Source organism: Canis lupus, chromosome 22 (assembly GCF_003254725.2).
Source record: "Canis lupus dingo isolate Sandy chromosome 22, ASM325472v2, whole genome shotgun sequence".
Lineage (NCBI taxonomy): Eukaryota > Metazoa > Chordata > Mammalia > Carnivora > Canidae > Canis > Canis lupus.
The window spans coordinates 45,040,271-45,058,301 of NC_064264.1; the positions used below are offsets into that span (position 1 = coordinate 45,040,271).

The following is an 18,031-nucleotide window of genomic DNA, read 5'->3' on the forward strand; positions in this document are numbered from 1 at the left end:
ATACAGTTGTTCCAATATGATTTGTTAAAGACACTATTCTTACCCCACTAAATGATTGTCACACTCTTATAAAAATCAATTGGCCCTAAATGTGTATGTTTATTTCTGGTCTTTCAACTCTATTTTACTCATTTAAATGTCTGTCCTCATGCGAGTACCACAGTGTTGATGATGATGATGGTGATGATGATGGTAGTGATGGTGGTAATGGTGGTGGTGATGAAGATGATGATAATTGTGAGAAAACACATTAGATCTACCTTCTTAACAAATCGTTAAATGTTCAGTACACATAAATCTATTCATATTTCCAAATTGTTTATAATTTAATCTTAATAGGTTATGTTTCTAGTAATTTATTTCATTAAGGTTATCTAATTTGTTGGGGTGTGTATTCATTTCCTTGGCCACCATAACTTACTACCACTAATTTAAAACAGCAGAAATTTATTCCCTCACAGTTCAGTAGGCCAGAAGTCTGAGATCAAGGTGGTGGCAGGATTGATTCTTTCTAGAGGCTCAGAAGGAGAGATGATCCCACACCTCTATCCCAAATTCTGGGAGAAAGAAGATCTCAACTCAGTAACTTAACTTTATACATAAAGAACTAGAAAAAGAAGAGCAAACTAAAACCAAAGTGTTTTTCTGCACTCCACTTTAATCCTCATTATTTCCTTTCTTTTGCTAACTTTTGTTTTAGTTTGCTCCTCTTTTTTAATTCCCTGATGTATACCTTTAGGTGATTGATTTGAGATATTCTCCTTTAATGTAGACGTTTATGGCTATAAGTTTTTGTATGTTGTGTTTTCATTTTAATTCATATTAATACTTTCTAATTTCCCTAGTGATTTCTCCTTTAGCCTGTTGATTATATAAAAGTATATGGTTTAGTTTCCATATATTTGTGAATTTTCTAGTTTTCCTTCTGATACCAATTTCTAGTTTCATTCTATTATAGTCAGAGAAGAGACTTCATATGATTGTGATCTTTATAAGTAAGGCTTGAGGTGTAGCAGTACCTTTATCACTGAAATTTAGCAGTCTCTTTCTTTATTAAGCACTCTCCTGGTTGCTGTAACTTTTTTTTTAATTTAAATTTCAAAATTCTGAGAAAGTTGATTCTGTTATTTTTTGCTAGTTTAATGCTTGCTTCGGTGGAAGGACTAATTTTTATCACTCCCTACTCCACCATTTCTGTAATTTCATCCATCTCCTGTGATTCTCTTATAGATATCTCTTACATTGCTTTCTTCAGAAGTTTTCCCTGGCAACTCCTGCTTCTCAGTTCTAAACAAAATGCCCTTTCATGGGTTCCCTTTCCACTGCATTTTCCCAAGACACATAATTGTTTTTTTTTTCCTGAAGTGACTGGAAATGAATGTATTCTGAGCATCCTGACACTGGTATGAGATCTCTTTATTCATCCCCCTAAATGTTGGACAAGTGAAAATTGCATGACTGAACAGAGAAGAGACAAATTTAGGTTCTCATGAACTTTCTACAAAGCATCTTTAGAAGTTATAGATTGTTTTAAAAAAATAAAATTTTCAACATGAAACTACTTTGAATGTAATGTAATCATTGTCAAGGACCTCAGAAGACACTTCAATTTCATGATATGTTAAGATGATGAGTAGAAATATCTCATCATTTCTTATAATCGTTGGTTAGAAAATGGAAAATGGCATGGACTCTTGCTAAAAAAACACATTTTTAATTTATTCTGGTTAAATAACTTATTTACATTAGCTTGTTTGTCTTTTGAGAGCAGAAGACAAATAGGTTTATTTGATTATTTTGGCTATATGATTTCCATAGAAATAAGCACTCATTAGGTATATCTTCATTGTGCAAAAATATAGATATATGACTTTCACATGTTTTCTTCTTTTCTAAAAATATTTTAAGTGACAAGGGCTATTTTAATTGGCTACTACTAGAAATTGAAAACATGAGCATCAATGCATGAATGTTGGTCCAGATATTAAAAAAATCTTATATTAAAGACCTGAAATGAATTTACTATTATATGGGTAAGGGTGTGCTATGCCTCAAATCACATTTAGAAACTGTAAGACTGGGATCCCTGGGTGGCGCAGCGGTTTGGTGCCTGCCTTTGGCCCAGGGCGCGATCCCGGAGACCCGGGATCGAATCCCACATCGGGCTCCCGGTGCGTGGAGCCTGCTTCTCTCTCTGCCTGTGTCTCTGCCCCTCTCTCTCTCACTGTGTGACTATCATAAATAAATAAATAAAATTAAAAAAAAAAAAAAAAAGAAACTGTAAGACTTACTTGCTATAACATCCTGATACACATGAGGAGCCAAGTAGATAGATAAGTCGAAGTCCTCTCTCCCAATACAATTTTATTAAGGATTCTTTTTGTGTTTCTTCCCATGTTTCAATCTATGTTGCTTTAGCCTTTTAAAAATAAAACACAATAGAAAAGCACAAGATTGCAAATTAAGAGCTCAATTTTTTGTTATTTATTTTTCTGTTATTTTACAAGAAAACTTAGTTATAAATTATATAATTACTAAAACCAGTCAATTATAATACCATTGATAATATTATTATTAATGTTATTATATACGAACAGTTTCAAATGAAATTAACAGAAGGACTAAACCCAAGATGCAAGGAATTGATATTGAAATCTTTGGTTGACTTACGAACTTGTGTCTCTCTTTTCCATAATAGGATAATGGTGTAGGAACTATTAGATTCTTTCTCCCTTAATGTGCATTCTTGGCAAAGGCACACTAGTGGTGAAGGACAACATGTAAAAGTTGGGTGAGAGCACAAAGAAATATGGAAAAGAGTGTTGTCTTCATTAACTTACTTTTTTTTTTTTTCACTTAAATCAGTTTGATTCATACCAAGTGCATACCACTTTTCTAAAGTTACTCTTTTACCTGTTTATTTCCCAGTCTACTTTGAATATCTAAGAAGCTACAGCTATATTTTTCAAGCACATTAAACTATCCATATTAACTAGAAAAAAAACCCACCTTTTGTTTTTCAAAATAGACTGTATTCTTTTATTTTTACTAAATGAATACATTTTCTTCAGTGGAAATTTTTGGTCTAATAGTTTATAGTATTTACAAATTTGCCACACTATATGTTTTGAGATATCAGTCCATTGTAAACTTTAAATATGAATTTTTAGAACTCTTTTATTTTAGTTTTGCTTAACATACATATCTTGTTACATATCTACTAATCTACACAGTTTAGATTAGTAGATATGTCTCTACTTGTTACATATCTACTAATTCAGAATCATTGTTTTTAATGTTGCATATTTTCTGAAGACCAGCTGGTGAGTGATTTTGGGTCAGATGCTTATAAGAAGCTACTGAGTTTAGGGTACAGTCGGATATTTTTCAGAAGAACCTCACCATAAATGTAAAAGTAGATAATACATCTATTGGAAATAAGAAACAATGATAATGCAAAACCCTGGCAAGGATGTGGGAGAAACTGGATATCTCATGCATTGCTGATAGAAATGCAAAATACTAAAATACTAAAACCACCCTGAAAAACAGTTTGGCCATTTCTTACAAAACTAAACATGTACTAACCATTTGACCCATCAATTGCACTTTTGAGCATTTGTCCTAGAGAAAGGGAAACTTATGTTTCTGCAAACAACCTGTACATGAATGCTCATAGAAACTTTATTTCTAATAGTCAACTTCTGGAACAATCCAGATATCCTTCAATGAATGCACAGTTGAACAAATCTTGTTATATTCAAACAAAGGAATACTACTCAGCAATAAAAAGGAATGAAGTATTAATACATGGAACAACTTGGATAGATCTCAAAGGCATTATGCTCGGTTAAAAAAAAGTGAAGCTCAAAAGGTGACAACTATGTGATTCCCTTTATAGAATATTTTTGAAATGATAAAATTATAGAGATGGAAAATAGATCATTGCCTGGTGCCAGGAAACAGGGGCAGGATGGAGGTAGCACAAAAGGAGTTCTTTTGTGGTGAGGAAAGGCTTTTTATGTTGATTGTGATATCATTACACAAGTCTGTATATGGAATAAAATTGCACAGATGTGTGTGCACATATGCACACATATACACACACAAATGCAGGTTGAAAAAATCATAAAAACTAAATAGGTGCTATAGACTAGTTCATGGCAACATACCAACATCAGTTTCCTTGTTTTGAGATTGTACCACAGCTATTGTTTTTAAAGATTCATTTATTTATCTTAGAGACAGAGAGAGAGAGAGCATGAGCAGGGGGAGGAGTAAAGAGAGAATCTCAGGCAGAATCTGCATGACTGTGGAGCCGGATGCCATTCTCCATCCCACCACCCGGAGATCACAGACCTAAGCTAAAATCAGGAGTCAGATGCTTAACTGAGCCACCAGGCACCCTGTATTAGAGCTGTTTGAAATGTCACCATCTAGTGACATTGGTGAGTGAAAGGTACCCAGGACTCTACAATTTTTGTATCATGTTAGGAGTCTATATTGATTTCAAAATAAAAAAAAAATTAAGAAAATCACTATAGGACAATTATCAAACACTATTAAATATTTAAAAATAGAAATATGCCTCGCACAACTGGCCTTTAAAGCAACTTCTTTTCAGAGGCTTACTTCTAAACATCTTCAGTTTGAAGTAATGATTTTTTTATTTTAATTCACACATGCAGTTGTGTCAATTCCACAAATACGGGTCTGTGAACATGAAAGCTTAAACTTTCATCTGCCACACTCCATTTTCTTCTTCAAATGCCCTTTATTTGACCAGGAGGGATGTCATTTCCCAAGATACTGAGAGAACCACTTTTAACTTGAACAACATTGTTCTTTGGGGTTATTAAGGCTGTTCAATTTTCTCTGTTGGTTGCTACCCTGAGTTGGAGACTCTTCTAAAATGTCAGACTGAGAAAACTATACTGGTTCCAACACAATTAAAAAAAAAAAAAAAAAAGCTTTGGAATTAACGCAATCAATAATTACCTTTGAAAACAAACTTGAAAAGTAACAATTGAATGCTAAGATTACAAACCTCTTTCTTTCTTTCTTTCTTTCTTTCTTTCTTTCTTTCTTTCTTTCTTTCTTTCTTTCTTTCTTTCTTTCTTTGAATATCCATGTTGCCAAGAAATTGAGAAGCACAATAGAGAGTTCAATTCAAAAGCACTTATTGAGTGCCTGAATCCTAATCACAAAGCCTTATAAGGATGTGCATGTTTTGCAGAGCAGCGCAGGTTATAATGACAACAGAGGCCACGCTGCCTAAGAGATCCCTAGTATTGACACATGCTCCAGATTTACACTGGCATACTGAATGAGAAGAAGCAAAGCACTGTAGAATACCAATAAGGAGAAAAACAAAAATCTAACAGTGTCAAAGGAAGAATTTGCTTAGCCAGGTTGGCTGAAAGAAGAGTTGGTCTCTGGAGAATGCATCAGAGTCAGGATTAGAAGTCACAAGGCTAAAAAAAAAAAAAAAAAAAGAAAAAGAAGTCACAAGGCTCTGGATAACAAAATCCTCTGGACACAAGTTTGTAGGCCTGCTACCATGTCAAATAAGTAAAATGCTTAAGAATTTGGAATTCCACACAAATTTTGTATGGAGAATTTTATTTTCTCTATTTTCTGCGAATGACTTGGAATACAAGTGGATAAAAGAAAATTTTAAGATAATATTGCTCACTTATGGATAAAATTTGGCAAATCCACAAAATAGCCTATCTGGAGGAGATGATGCTGTGACACAAATGTGTGCTTAAGGTAAAAGTCACTAGATTCTTTAATTTTGTTCTCATGTTTTTTGTATTGTTTTGTTGTTGAAAAATAAGGTTTTTTTATCAATTTGCCAACATATGGTACATCATTAGTTTTAGCTATAGTTTTCAATGATTCATCAGTTGCGTATAATACCTAGTGCTCATCACGTCATGTGCCCTCCTTAATGACCATCACCCAGTTACCCAATCCAGTCAAGAAATGAGCAGAAGACATGAACAGACATTCCTCCAAAGAAGACATACAGATGGCTAATGTACACATGAAAAAAATCCTCCAAATCACTTGTCATCAGGGAAATAAGTTTTAAAATTAAAGGATACTAAACCATTCTCTAAATATCTTTATAAAATAAGACCAATTATATTTTACTTCACTTTTTGATTTACAGTACTTCATATGCTTTCTATTGTTGATCATGTTAATCCTATTTCGTTAAAGCCAAAATTAAACTATAAGGAAAAGTAAAAAATCAAAAGGTTACTACTTTGAATGCATAAAAACTAAGGTGATAAATGGATAGATAGAGGGATGGGTGGATATGTGAAAAAACAAGTATAGGAAAATGTTAATGGAATTAGATATTCCATTTAATATCTAAGAGTAAGGATATAGGTGTACATTAAAACAGTTTTTCAACTTTTCTGTATGTTTGAAAACTTCTATAAAATTTTGGGAAAAAATGCAAAAAAATTATCAAAAGAACAACCAGGATTTTCAGTGCCTAAATAAATAAATAGCTTCATTTTCTGAAACAATGTATTAAGTGCTTTATCAGCACATATCATAAAAGTAAGACAATGTTACAAAAACAAAGCCTTGCATTAAAACCCTCAAATGTGTAGAAAGACAAATATCATATGATTTCACTCATATGTGGAATTTAAAGAACAAAACAAATGAATAAACAAACAAAAAGCAGAGTCAGACCTATAAATACAGAGAACAAACTGATGGTTGCCAGAAGGATGGGAGGGATGGGCAAAGGGAAGTGAAGGGAGGTGGGAGATAGCAGGTTCCAGTTATCGAATGAATAAGCCACAGGGATGAAAGGTATGGCATAGGGAATATAGTCAGTGGTATTGTGATAATGCTGTATGGTGACAGGTGGTAGCTACGCTAATGGTGAGTAACGCATAAGGTGTAGAGAAGCTGAGTCTCTATGTTTTATACCCGAAACTAATGTAAATTGTGTGAACTAATGTAAACTGTGTGTCAACTATACTCAAATTAAACTAACAACAAAATTCAAATATGGTTTCTAGGGACACCTAGGTGGCTGAGTGATTGAGCATCTGCCTTCAGCTCAGGGTGTGACCCCGGGGTCCTGCCATCGAGTCCCACATCAGGCTCCCCGCAGGGAACCTGCTTCTCCCATTGCCTATGTCTCTGCCTTTCTCTCTGAGTCTCTCATGAATAAATACATAGAGTCTTAAAAAATATGAAAACCAAAAAACAAATGCAGTTTCTGTGTAAAGAATAAAATAAATGACAGATTAGCTCTAGTAGTAGAAAGTACCTACTTTTATGTTGAATGACGTATGCTTTGTCAGGATCTACATGTTCTTGACATGTAAATGCCACCCGTGGGCCCAGGTCTCTCTGATAAGATTGTAACTCTCCAACAGATCCAAATTCTACAAGTTAGGCTTCCTCTCAGATCTGGAACACGAGAAGAGCAACATAAGTTTACTTGAGTAAAACACCAAAATGATGTGGAACCAATCAGATAAATATAGTAATTTTGTGTCTAGTCATAGAAAGAGCTTTCTGTATTTTTCTCTGCTATTGGTTTACGCTGCTTTAGATAATCTTTCCTCTAAGTCAAATTAGAATTCTCAATGAGTCCGAAAAAGATTTTATTGGCTTAGAATTGATTAAGTCAAAGGCACCTCAGCTTTTCTTATTCAAGGCAAATGCCACTTCAGTGTTGGTTGATTAGTAGCTCCTCTGAAGTACTGCAAGGATTTCTCCTTCCATTCAACCCTGGATCCATTTTGAACAAAGTTCCCAGAACTGCAAAGCTTCAAATGCCTGAAGACATTGCCTTGGCAGTTCCATTGCTTCTAAGCAGGCCTGGATCTTAGAAATGCCAGACAAGTTGATATTGATCCTTTTTAAAAAGTTACCTACAAAGGAAGTAGATCTGCCAGCCTCCTTTAGAAACGGGGTCAAATAACCAGTTGGAAAATTTTCGAAAGGTGTCACATTAAACTTTAATCATATCTACATTTTTATGGAGCTTTTAACTTTGCAAATTGCTTTCACATGCATTATCTCATTTCACGTTCTAGTGCAATGAAACAGTGTCCAGGTTTTAGGGCTGAATTATAATGACACAGATATCAAAATGTTGACGGGGACATTTCACAAAAATTGATTATTACAATGTCGACCAAGTATTTGACAGGAACTGCCTGGCTTCGAGATAGAATATTATAAAAGGTTAAGATTTGGAGCACCTAGGTGGCTCAGTAGTTGAGTGTCTGCCTTTGGCTCAGGTCACAATCCTGGGGTCCTGGGATCCAGTCCCCCTTCAGCCTCCTGACAGGGAGCCTGCTTCTCCCTTTGCCCATGTCTCTGCTTCTCTCTGTGTCTCTCATAAATACATAAATAAAATCTTTCATTTAAAAAAAGGGTTAAAAAAATAAAATAAAATAAGGGTTAAAATTCTAATAGCATGTTGGATCCTCTGCTGGTGTTTCTTGGAGCTATTTCTCCTTTTTCTCTCTCTTTCAAGGAGAAAATGAGTTACATCTTTTCTTTTTCTCCCTCCCGCCCTTCTTATTTCTGATTTTCTTTGTCCTTTCCATCAATCGGCAGGTCAGCCCGACCCCGGGATGCATCCGAGCTCTCATGAAGATGCTGTACTGCCCGTACTGCCGAGGACTTCCCTCGGTGAGACCTTGCAACAACTACTGCCTCAACGTCATGAAGGGCTGCCTGGCCAACCAAGCTGATCTGGACACCGAATGGAATCTGTTCATAGGTAAGGGGCGTTTCCACGCAGCGAGACGTGGGCTACTGTGATGTAGGTATCAATGTAGGTATCAAACGGAGCTGCGGGCCTGATGGACAAGCTCCGAGGTGGTGATCGCTTTCAGAGACAAAGGGGATTAAGTACGAAACCAGAAAGCAGCTTTGAGCAAATTATAGACATTATTTTGCATTTTTTCCTCCTTTTCTAAATCCAAGAAAGAAATCAATAAAATCCTGGTGTGTCAGGAAGGACGGTCCTCTTAACGATTGTACAGGCCAGCGGTATTGAATTTGCTGATCCTATGACAAAGGGGGAAGTGCTCCTGTTGGGTTTCTGTGAGCTCCTGTGCAAGGGGACAAGTTAAGAGGGAAAAAAAAAATCTCATTAAAAACAAATTCACAGCACCGGCTCTTATTCGTATTTTCTCAATGTAGTCACAGATATTAGTAAACAACTCCTTCCTTAAAAGTCCAGAGTGAAACTAGCTCCATAGTTTTGCTAAAATCTGCAAATTTCCCTCCTCATTCTATGGAGACAGGCATGGAACAGCCTTCCTGTCTTTATAAGGTAGGAGGAGAGAAAGTGGGGAAGACCTGGGGAAGGTCTGGGAGTCACGGCTCTCTCGTGTCTGGAGTTGCAGAAATCGCTCTGGGGAGTTGCACTGCCAAAAGATATTTCCCAAATTGCTATCCAAGGATAAAAGGACAAATTTTACAGGCAGGCTTCTCCCAGGAAAATACACAGGCCTTGAAAGAGTAAATGTGTTTTCTCCCCCTCTGTCAAATGGCCTTCAAATAAAAGTACTTTCAATTGCATTTACTGCAATTGCATGGTGACAGGCAGGGTGGTGCACATCACAGCGGCGTCCGTCAGCTTCACAGGGCCCAGCATCAATTTATGCAAACCTCGAAACCAGGAGGCACGCCGAATGTCTTCTGACATCTAAGATTCGAGTAGGCTAGGAAAAAGATCTAAGATGTGTTGGAACGGAGCGAAACCTGAGCCCCCTGTACAAAGATGTGCTTAGGTGACAAGCCTTCAGCTTTGGCGGTGTCACCCACCGACTAACATGCTATTATGCTTAGGAATGCCAGAGAAAATGGTTTTGAAGGTTTTTTTTTTTAAAAAAGATGTGAGAGTGGGTAGATTCAAATGGAACTCATCTAACAAAACCCCAGAAATCATTTCAGAGAGAACAAATTGAAATGCTGTTCTCTCTCCCTTTAGTGGGAGTATAAAATCTGTTTGCATGATCTTGGGTTACTTTATATGAAAAATGAGGAAGTGTTTAAAAGTTAATCATTAAGGTACCCTTCTGACTCGAACATGGTATGATTCTTTGCTAAGATTTTGGACGGGAGTGTGAATTAAAAAAAATAAGAATAACTTGATCTTCTAGAATATAAATCTAGATTAATTTTGACAAAGACAGTCTATCCAAATAATGCTAATTGAAAAGCACTCTCATCAAGAGTCTAAAAATATTTGCATATTTTAAAACCAGATTAAACCTCATAGCATCCCACTTTGAGTCATACAGATTATTCATATTTTCTGGTTGAAAGTACCCTAATGTATAGCACAGTTTGTCTTCACTCAGCCTGCACCTTATTGATGAACGTGGGCATGTGGATTTTGTTACTTTAGAGCAGGACACGATTAAGAATGAGAAGATAGTCTTTTAACTTATACGAGCAATGGTGACTTCCTTATTAGCTTTTTGTCCTCAGGGCTGGTTGACTATTTTAACATAAAACAGATCTTTATACTTTCAATCAATTGGGTCTCCTGGATGCCAATTAGATGTCAAATTGAATGTCTGGAAAACCATTTGATTTAAAAAATGAAACTTGACCCCACCATGTGTTGGATGTACTTTAATGAAAAAGGAAGCTGGTGTTTAGTACTACATTAATATATCTCATATCCTATCTCATTTTTTTTTTATTAATCTTAGATACCAGTGAGAAAAACCCTTCTTTCTTCCTTCTGGTTCTGCTAGGGCATCAAAAATTGACCACCAAAATAGACTTTTGGAGCAAAATATGTTCTTGCAAGTCCTTGCGCCCAATGTGAATTGTTAGTTCACAAATCTATTACTTAAATCAGTCAAATGTGCACACTCTCTTTTCCACACATATGCATCCAAGATGACCGTGTTACAGGGATCATGAGTGCAACAAGGAAGACCAGTGAGCCAGTAACCCAACTAATGATATGTAAAGCCCTTTCGCTGGTTGGCATCTGTAGCCCATCTCTCTTGGGCTTCTACCATCTTTTCATCAATCCCCTTCCCTCTTGTTGCCATCAATTCCATGTGCCATCTCTGCTAATTTCATGGCTCAGTTTATACATTTTTATGGTGTTTTTTTTTTAATGTACTCATTTGAAATGTTAACAGTGGCATGAAATCAACAGTCAATAAAAACAAGGATCGAACTGGTGGCACGTTCTCATGATCTTTACTATGCCACAAATTAATTGCAAGTGAGTTGCAATTATTTTGCATTCAGTTGTTGTTGGATTTGTCAAAAAGAAAGGTAATTCACAGACAAAATGTAATGTTTGAAGAGTTCAGCTAAAAACCCCAGTGGTTTTCCATTCACTTCTGAAGTTCTTTAGTTTGTTACTTTTCATTTCTTTGAAATCCTAGAAAACAATCAGGAGTCTACTCGAGATACATTTTTCATAGTTTTCCAGTCAGAGCTTAATTCTGTGCCCTGCACAGAGTGGTTATTCAAAAGATTTTTAACGGCTAACTATTGTAGAACAAAGAGCTTTAGATAAAGAGCTTGTTTTGTTTTGTTTTGTTTTTTTGAAAAGTTGCTGACAACTTTGAAGAAGATGCTGCTAGACCCATTTTAGAGAACATGAAAGTCTCTGTTCATCTCTGCCAGAACTGTTGGCTGCTTTCTAGAAGCATATGGGATTCCCCAGGAATGAGCCCAGCCCAGCCTCAACTTGTGGCATCTAAGTGCATGGATGTGCTGGGCCATATCCCTAAGCTAGGCAGGACATGGGGGGACACAAGAGTGGGGTACAGTCTCCTCTCACTACTAGGCACTAATGCAGCAAGAGAAAAATGTAATTTGAGGCATTGACAGGCACTGCTTCACCGCTCACCCCAGGTGTTGCTGTAAATCCATACTCAGCTTTTTCCAACCTAGCCTTTGAATGTTGCCTGAATGCAAAAGTGTTTTCTCAGAAAATGTTTATGTAAATTAAAATTTCCTAAAGGGAAACAGTTTGTGGGCAGAATTCGTTTTCAGTAATATCCTGCGGTTATTTTGAGTGTTTGGCATTGATACCAACACTCCACAGATAAGAGCTGTTCTATTTGACAAGGAGCCATGGTGCAGATTACACCTAGCTCATGAGCACAAAAGTTAAGGCTGAAATTACATTCGTGCAGCTGCAATAAATCTTGAGTCTACTTTAAAATCTAGGATGTGTGGGGCAGGCTCCTTCAAACATCTGGTACCTTCTGAGACTTTATAGACTGTGAGAACCAGAGAGAAAAGGATATAGAGAGGGAAATGCTGATGAGGTCAAAGGCAAGAATGGTTTGTTCTGTAATATATTTTATCACTAAAATATTAGAGGATGTTTACTAAAGCAAGTGTAAGGTAAACATCGCTATGGTTCCATAAAAGTGAGACCTGAAGATGTGTCCTGACATTGTAGCTGAATATTTTAGATAAGACTCTAATAATCCTAACCTATTAATTCAACTCACTGGAGTAAGAATTTTTTTCCCCTAGGGTAAAAAATGTATGTGTCTAGCTTACTAAATTGAGTACATTTTTTACCCTAGGGGAACTTAATATAGTTAAATTAGTTATAATCAACTGTGATAAAGTATTAGGAAAATAGGAGCATAGGATGCTAAGTATCTGCAGAGCAGGGGGACTTAAGCTAGACTAGAATGTTAGGGAAGCCCTGCCTTGGTAGATACATAATAGCAAGTAGTACTGTATTGAATTAGCGCTGTCAGACATAATTGATGTTGGATAGCCATAACATGTAGAATTGCTGTGATACTGTAGAGGCCCCAAATATTCACAAGTTCCCTGTAACTATTTCAATGGGCCTACTGTCAGTGATTCATAAATATTTATTTGATTTGTTTTTTTAAATGTTTTATGAACAAGTCTCACCACTACCACTGTCACTGACTAAAGAAGATTTAGAGAATTTGTGTTAATTTTTGCCAAGAAAAGATTCAGTTTCCTGATCTATAGATGTCCTTCAATAGAAAGAAAAGGAAAAGGAGGAAGGAAGGAAGGAAGGAAGGAAGGAAGGAAGGAAGGAAGGAAGGAAGGAAGGAAGGAAGGAAGGAAGGAAGAAGGAGTAGGGGATAAGCCAAAAAAGAAAAGAAAAGAAAGAAAGCCAGCAAAGCAGCTTGTATTTTTAGTTTAGGCCTTAGGCACTCATTGTCCAGACAAACCAGTAGTATCACACTTTCTGGACTTCCTTCCTCCTTTCAGACTAGCCAGTTATTAAGTCTAAGACAGCCCAAAGACAGAAAATTGGCATGAGACCATCAAACATGAAGTCCCAGGTGGGCACTACACCTGTGCCTGGCCAAAATCCCCCTGCTCTGGGTATTATCCATTCATCTTCTGAGATTAATTAATACAACACATGTTTACCAAGTGTCTGGTGTGGCTTTGTTCTGATTTCAGCATGAAGCTAGAGCAAACGAGGGCCTGCTTGCTGAGAATAGAGCTCCCTGGATGTTTGCTGATGGAATAAATGAAATAACTAGACAGAGAAATGGAAGGGAATGTAGTAAGAGGCTGCTCTATTTTACTTTGTAAGTCTACTCTTTTAATGGAAGTATGACTAATTCAGTAATTTAAAAAACACATATCCCTGTTGTTAATGGACTCGTGAGTGCAGGGATGGCAGAAACAAATCAGATAATGAAGCTGGTTCCTTCATTATGACAGCTGCTATCAAGTTGTAAATTAGAGCCAGCCACAAGGAAACTGTGGTAGGTCAGTCAAATGACTAGGACTGTGTAATAAATGGCCACTTTAGGGCACAAATTATTTTCTTAGGACCTGAAAGAGTTGTTTGTCCTCAAAGTATTTAGTATATTCAGAACTTTGTGTTTGGGGAAAATGTTGCTAGGTAAACATTTAATGTTTCTAATAAATAAACTTGAGTTTTCTTTTTGCAAAATACCCAGGACCATGTGAAGTTGCATTTCAGTAGGTTATAAAATCAACACAAAGAACCATCTCAAACATTTGTTTAAGGTTCTCCTCTCTCAAAGACTTTCTTAAGCATGAAATTATATAATACAAATCTGATAAATTTTTTAGGTACAAAGAATTCCATAGCAAATACGATAGGACTCTAGCTGATAGATCCTGAAATGCCATGTTTTAAAAAACTCTAGACCCAAAACACAGAAAATCATTTCCTCTCAACCCAAGGAAAAAAACTTTAAAAAAAATCATATTTAGCAAGAAGTTTCAAGGTTTTTTGGTCTCTACTTTGTAGAAGACAAGAGCCTATTCACTAATACAGTCTAGAAACACAACTCTTAAACTGAGGAGCAAAAGCCAAGGCAATTATTGTAGAATCTGATCTCACTGTTAGCTACAGAACTTGCTTTTGCCCTTGTGCATTCCTGAAAGTAGCAAAAGAAAATTTTTTAAACAACAACACTTTATTTTCTATCTGTTGAAATCTAACCCCACCCAATTCTCTGCCTTCCTTTTATACTTATTGATTCAGTATTTCTCATTTCTCATGGACATTTATCATATGCTGTGTTCTCTCTTTAACGCTGGCAAAATCCACAAACAGTACCAACTACTCAGTGAGAGAAAAAAAAAAAGGCAAGAAAGAAAACAGTTGGCTGGTACCCAGCAGCCTTTCACAAGCTACATTTGCTATCAATTTCCGACGTTTAGAAAATGGTTTACTTCTGAACTCTGCATATGTGAAAGTATTTTTATGTGGTGCAATCGGGTTAATGCCTTAAGGGTGGTATAATGTCAGAGGCTGCTCAGCAAACAGAGGCAGGCGTTTCCTCACCTCTGAACGCTTGCTAATGTTCATCTGCAGGCAACAGCTCAAGGGGTTCATGGGCCTGCAATTGCTGTTCTGCATCCGGCAGATTTTCCCATGGATCAAAGCGAGCAAAGCACATCAATCTTAAAATGATTTGGTGCAATTGACATATAGTCATTCAAAGATGCACGTGTATTTCCTTTGCCCCCAGTGCCAACTCTTGCATGAACATCTATTCCAGTTCCCACGCACTCAACGCCATACAGTTTATAACTACTGATGACTGAAAATATGATATTCTGAACTAGACTTTCAAGTTGGAATCCATGGTGAGATCTAATATGACACCAACTCATGGCCTGGAACAAGGCATACCTATTTTTCAAGTACAACTTTCTTCAGGATGCAAGATGTTCCACTTATAAGAGGGTACTTCACTGAAATACCTCCTATGCCTTAGTAAGCTCTCCAATTTCTATGAAAACCAGCAACAGAAGGATTTAGTTTACCAAGAGAAAGCAGACCATATCACAAATGATGAGAATTGCCTTTGTATTGGGGATTTTACTTCTAATTTACACTTCAGTTTCAGGGTTTTCTATAGGTAAATGGTTTAATTTGATAATTATATCGAAAGGACCTTGTTTTTAATGACTGACGTCTGATTTTAATAAATTGTGATCGTTTTCAATATTATGTCTCAACTTTAAGCTAAAACACAGAATGCCTGGCTTTTGGGCATGCCGAGAGAAAATATTTGATGATTCTTTAGAATGGAATTATTGAATTCCAAAGGGCCCAGAAACCCAGGCAAAATTTAAGCACTATGAACATTAGTCTGATGACTTTCTTAGCAGTTTCAATTCTAGGAAATAGAGTAACATGAGGTAGAGGACATTGTTGTGTTGTAGAAATCAGGAAAGAAGAAATAGAAATATAACTACCTAAGTGAATTGTTAAAGAAAGCATTAAACTATGTGGCTATTCACAAATAGTAAACTCATAGCGAGTCCCAGGGCTACCATAATCAAAAAAGTCCTTCATGCGTGAACTGATTTAATAGAATAAATGAGAGGGTTACTTCCTGAGGTACTTAGATTACTGCAAAGTCCTGATTAGCAACTGAAATGAAAATCTTTATTTTAACCCAAATAATAAATCCTGTGTGATGTTGCAATGCTCTACTAAATATCTTATTAATAGTAGTGTTAATGAGGGTACTTAAATTCCTTTTCCTGTAAATGTACATTTACTTTTATGTATATGTGTATAATTAAAGATAGGTAGGTAGGTAGATAGATAGATAGATAGATAGATAGATAGATAGATAGATAGATCTTCCAATGCTGAAAGCTTCTTTAATTCATGATTGTATCAGCAGTAGAACTGCTGATCATCTCTTTATGTTTGAGTCATTTTTGAAATTAGTTTTAATTTTCCTCAGGCTTGTTTCTTTAACAATAATAGAGAGTTTTAGAATCTTATTATCTTCATCTTGTTGTCTTCGTGGCTTGTTTATTATGAACAACCCTCCAAGGAACCAGGGGTGCAAGCCAGGTTAGAAGAGATGGCCCCATGAATTATTCTGATGGTTAAAGGCATGTTTTCATTGGTTACTCTAGAGGGAAAATAGATATAAATGTCCTTGGGAGTAATTTAAACTTTGAGAACCTTCGTGATATATGAAAACTTTGAGCTTATAATTCATTTAAAAATATCATGCCTACAGATACTTGGTAAGGTAGCCAGGAGAGAATTTAAATTAAAATAGAGCATGAAATATTCTTTGTCCTTCAAATAGCAGCTTATATACAAATCCCACATAAAAAAAGATATGTCCTCAATTTTTTCTTTGCACGGATTTAAATAATTTGCTACGCTAAGAATGTTCTTTATTGTAACCTCTGAAGAAGTGAAAATTACAAAAAGAAATGAAAACAAGTCATTGAATATATGACATGACACCAAGAAGGAATGTATCTTTATGCATCACATTTTTATTCTTTAAGGTGCAGGATCTTCTAGAAAGATAACAATGATAATTAAATGTCAGAAAAATCAGTCACTATTCACTACTAAAATCTCAATGCTTAGGAAATGAACCAAGATAATGAGAGGCCTAAGAACACTGTTCAATGGCCATGAATAAGTTAGTGGATGAGAGAGACCTCGGGATGTAACAAAGATCGCCAGAGCTGATGTGGTTTTCAGATTGACTCAATCAGAATGTAACCCTGCCCTATCTTGGCCCTACATCTATCTCTCTGATAGTTTCACATGAGCGTGAAGTCTTCTCTTCCAGGGAAGCAGGACCATGGTCCTGTAAGAATTCATTGACCTCAATAGGAAAAATATTCTCAAAATCTACAACCATCCACTGCTGGTGCAGGCTGTTTGGAGTGCTTGGTATTATCACTTATATATATATATGTCTCCATGGTTTTCCTTGATGTTTGATTACTTCCTTATTTTTAATGTTCTTGATTATTATTAGATTAGTTCTTTATTTTTAAAATAGCTTAGTATTCCAAACTCCTCAGTGTTAAGTGTTCCAAACTCTTCTGTATTGAAATAGTCATAGAAATATATTCCGTAGGCCAAAATCTATGTGATATACTGAACAAGATGGGAGAACTGAAATTGTCAGTAGTCCTAAGAATGTTAGGAATAATGGAATAATTCTACAAATAACAATACATGGTGAATTCTGAGGGTACGGATCATGCACAGGAGCTGATTTCTAGAAGGTAATTCCATAAAGTGAAATACATATGTCCCTTCATTAATCAGCCTTGTAGTATTTTGTGTTGAATCACTGTGTTGATTGAATAAAGTATTTGGCTTGTTCTTGGTGACCCACTTTAATACGTGCATAATACTACCTTTATTAGTTGAAAATCTAGGTACATATTTTCTAGGTTGTCCTTGAGAGAATGTTAAAATGTGTCTTGTTACTCAATTGCAATCATAGTATCCAAATTCTAAAAGTATGAGACAGTTGTGAGAAACTTTATTCTTTATATTACTAAGTTCTATCCAGAGAATATTACATCCATAGCAATAATAGCTAACAGTGATTAGACATTTACTTTTTACCAGGCAGTATTGTAATCACTTTACACTTTTAATCCTTAAAACAATCCTATGAAGTAGTTAATATTATGAACCCCATTGGACAGATGGGAAAACTGAGACCAAATAAGTGACATGTTCAAGGTCAAACAACTTGTAAATTGC

General features: G+C 36.0%; 1 protein-coding gene across 2 annotated transcripts in view; it reads left to right on the top strand.

Annotated features, from left to right (window-relative positions):
• GPC6 (glypican 6) overlaps positions 1-18,031 on the top strand; it is a 1,091,148-nt gene that overhangs the window by 737,952 nt on the left and 335,165 nt on the right. For both annotated transcript variants that reach the window (XM_025441287.3, XM_025441288.3), the window contains exon 4: positions 8,611-8,776. In XM_025441287.3, coding sequence (XP_025297072.1) covers positions 8,611-8,776 — 166 coding nt within the window. The remainder of the gene's footprint in view (positions 1-8,610; positions 8,777-18,031) is intronic.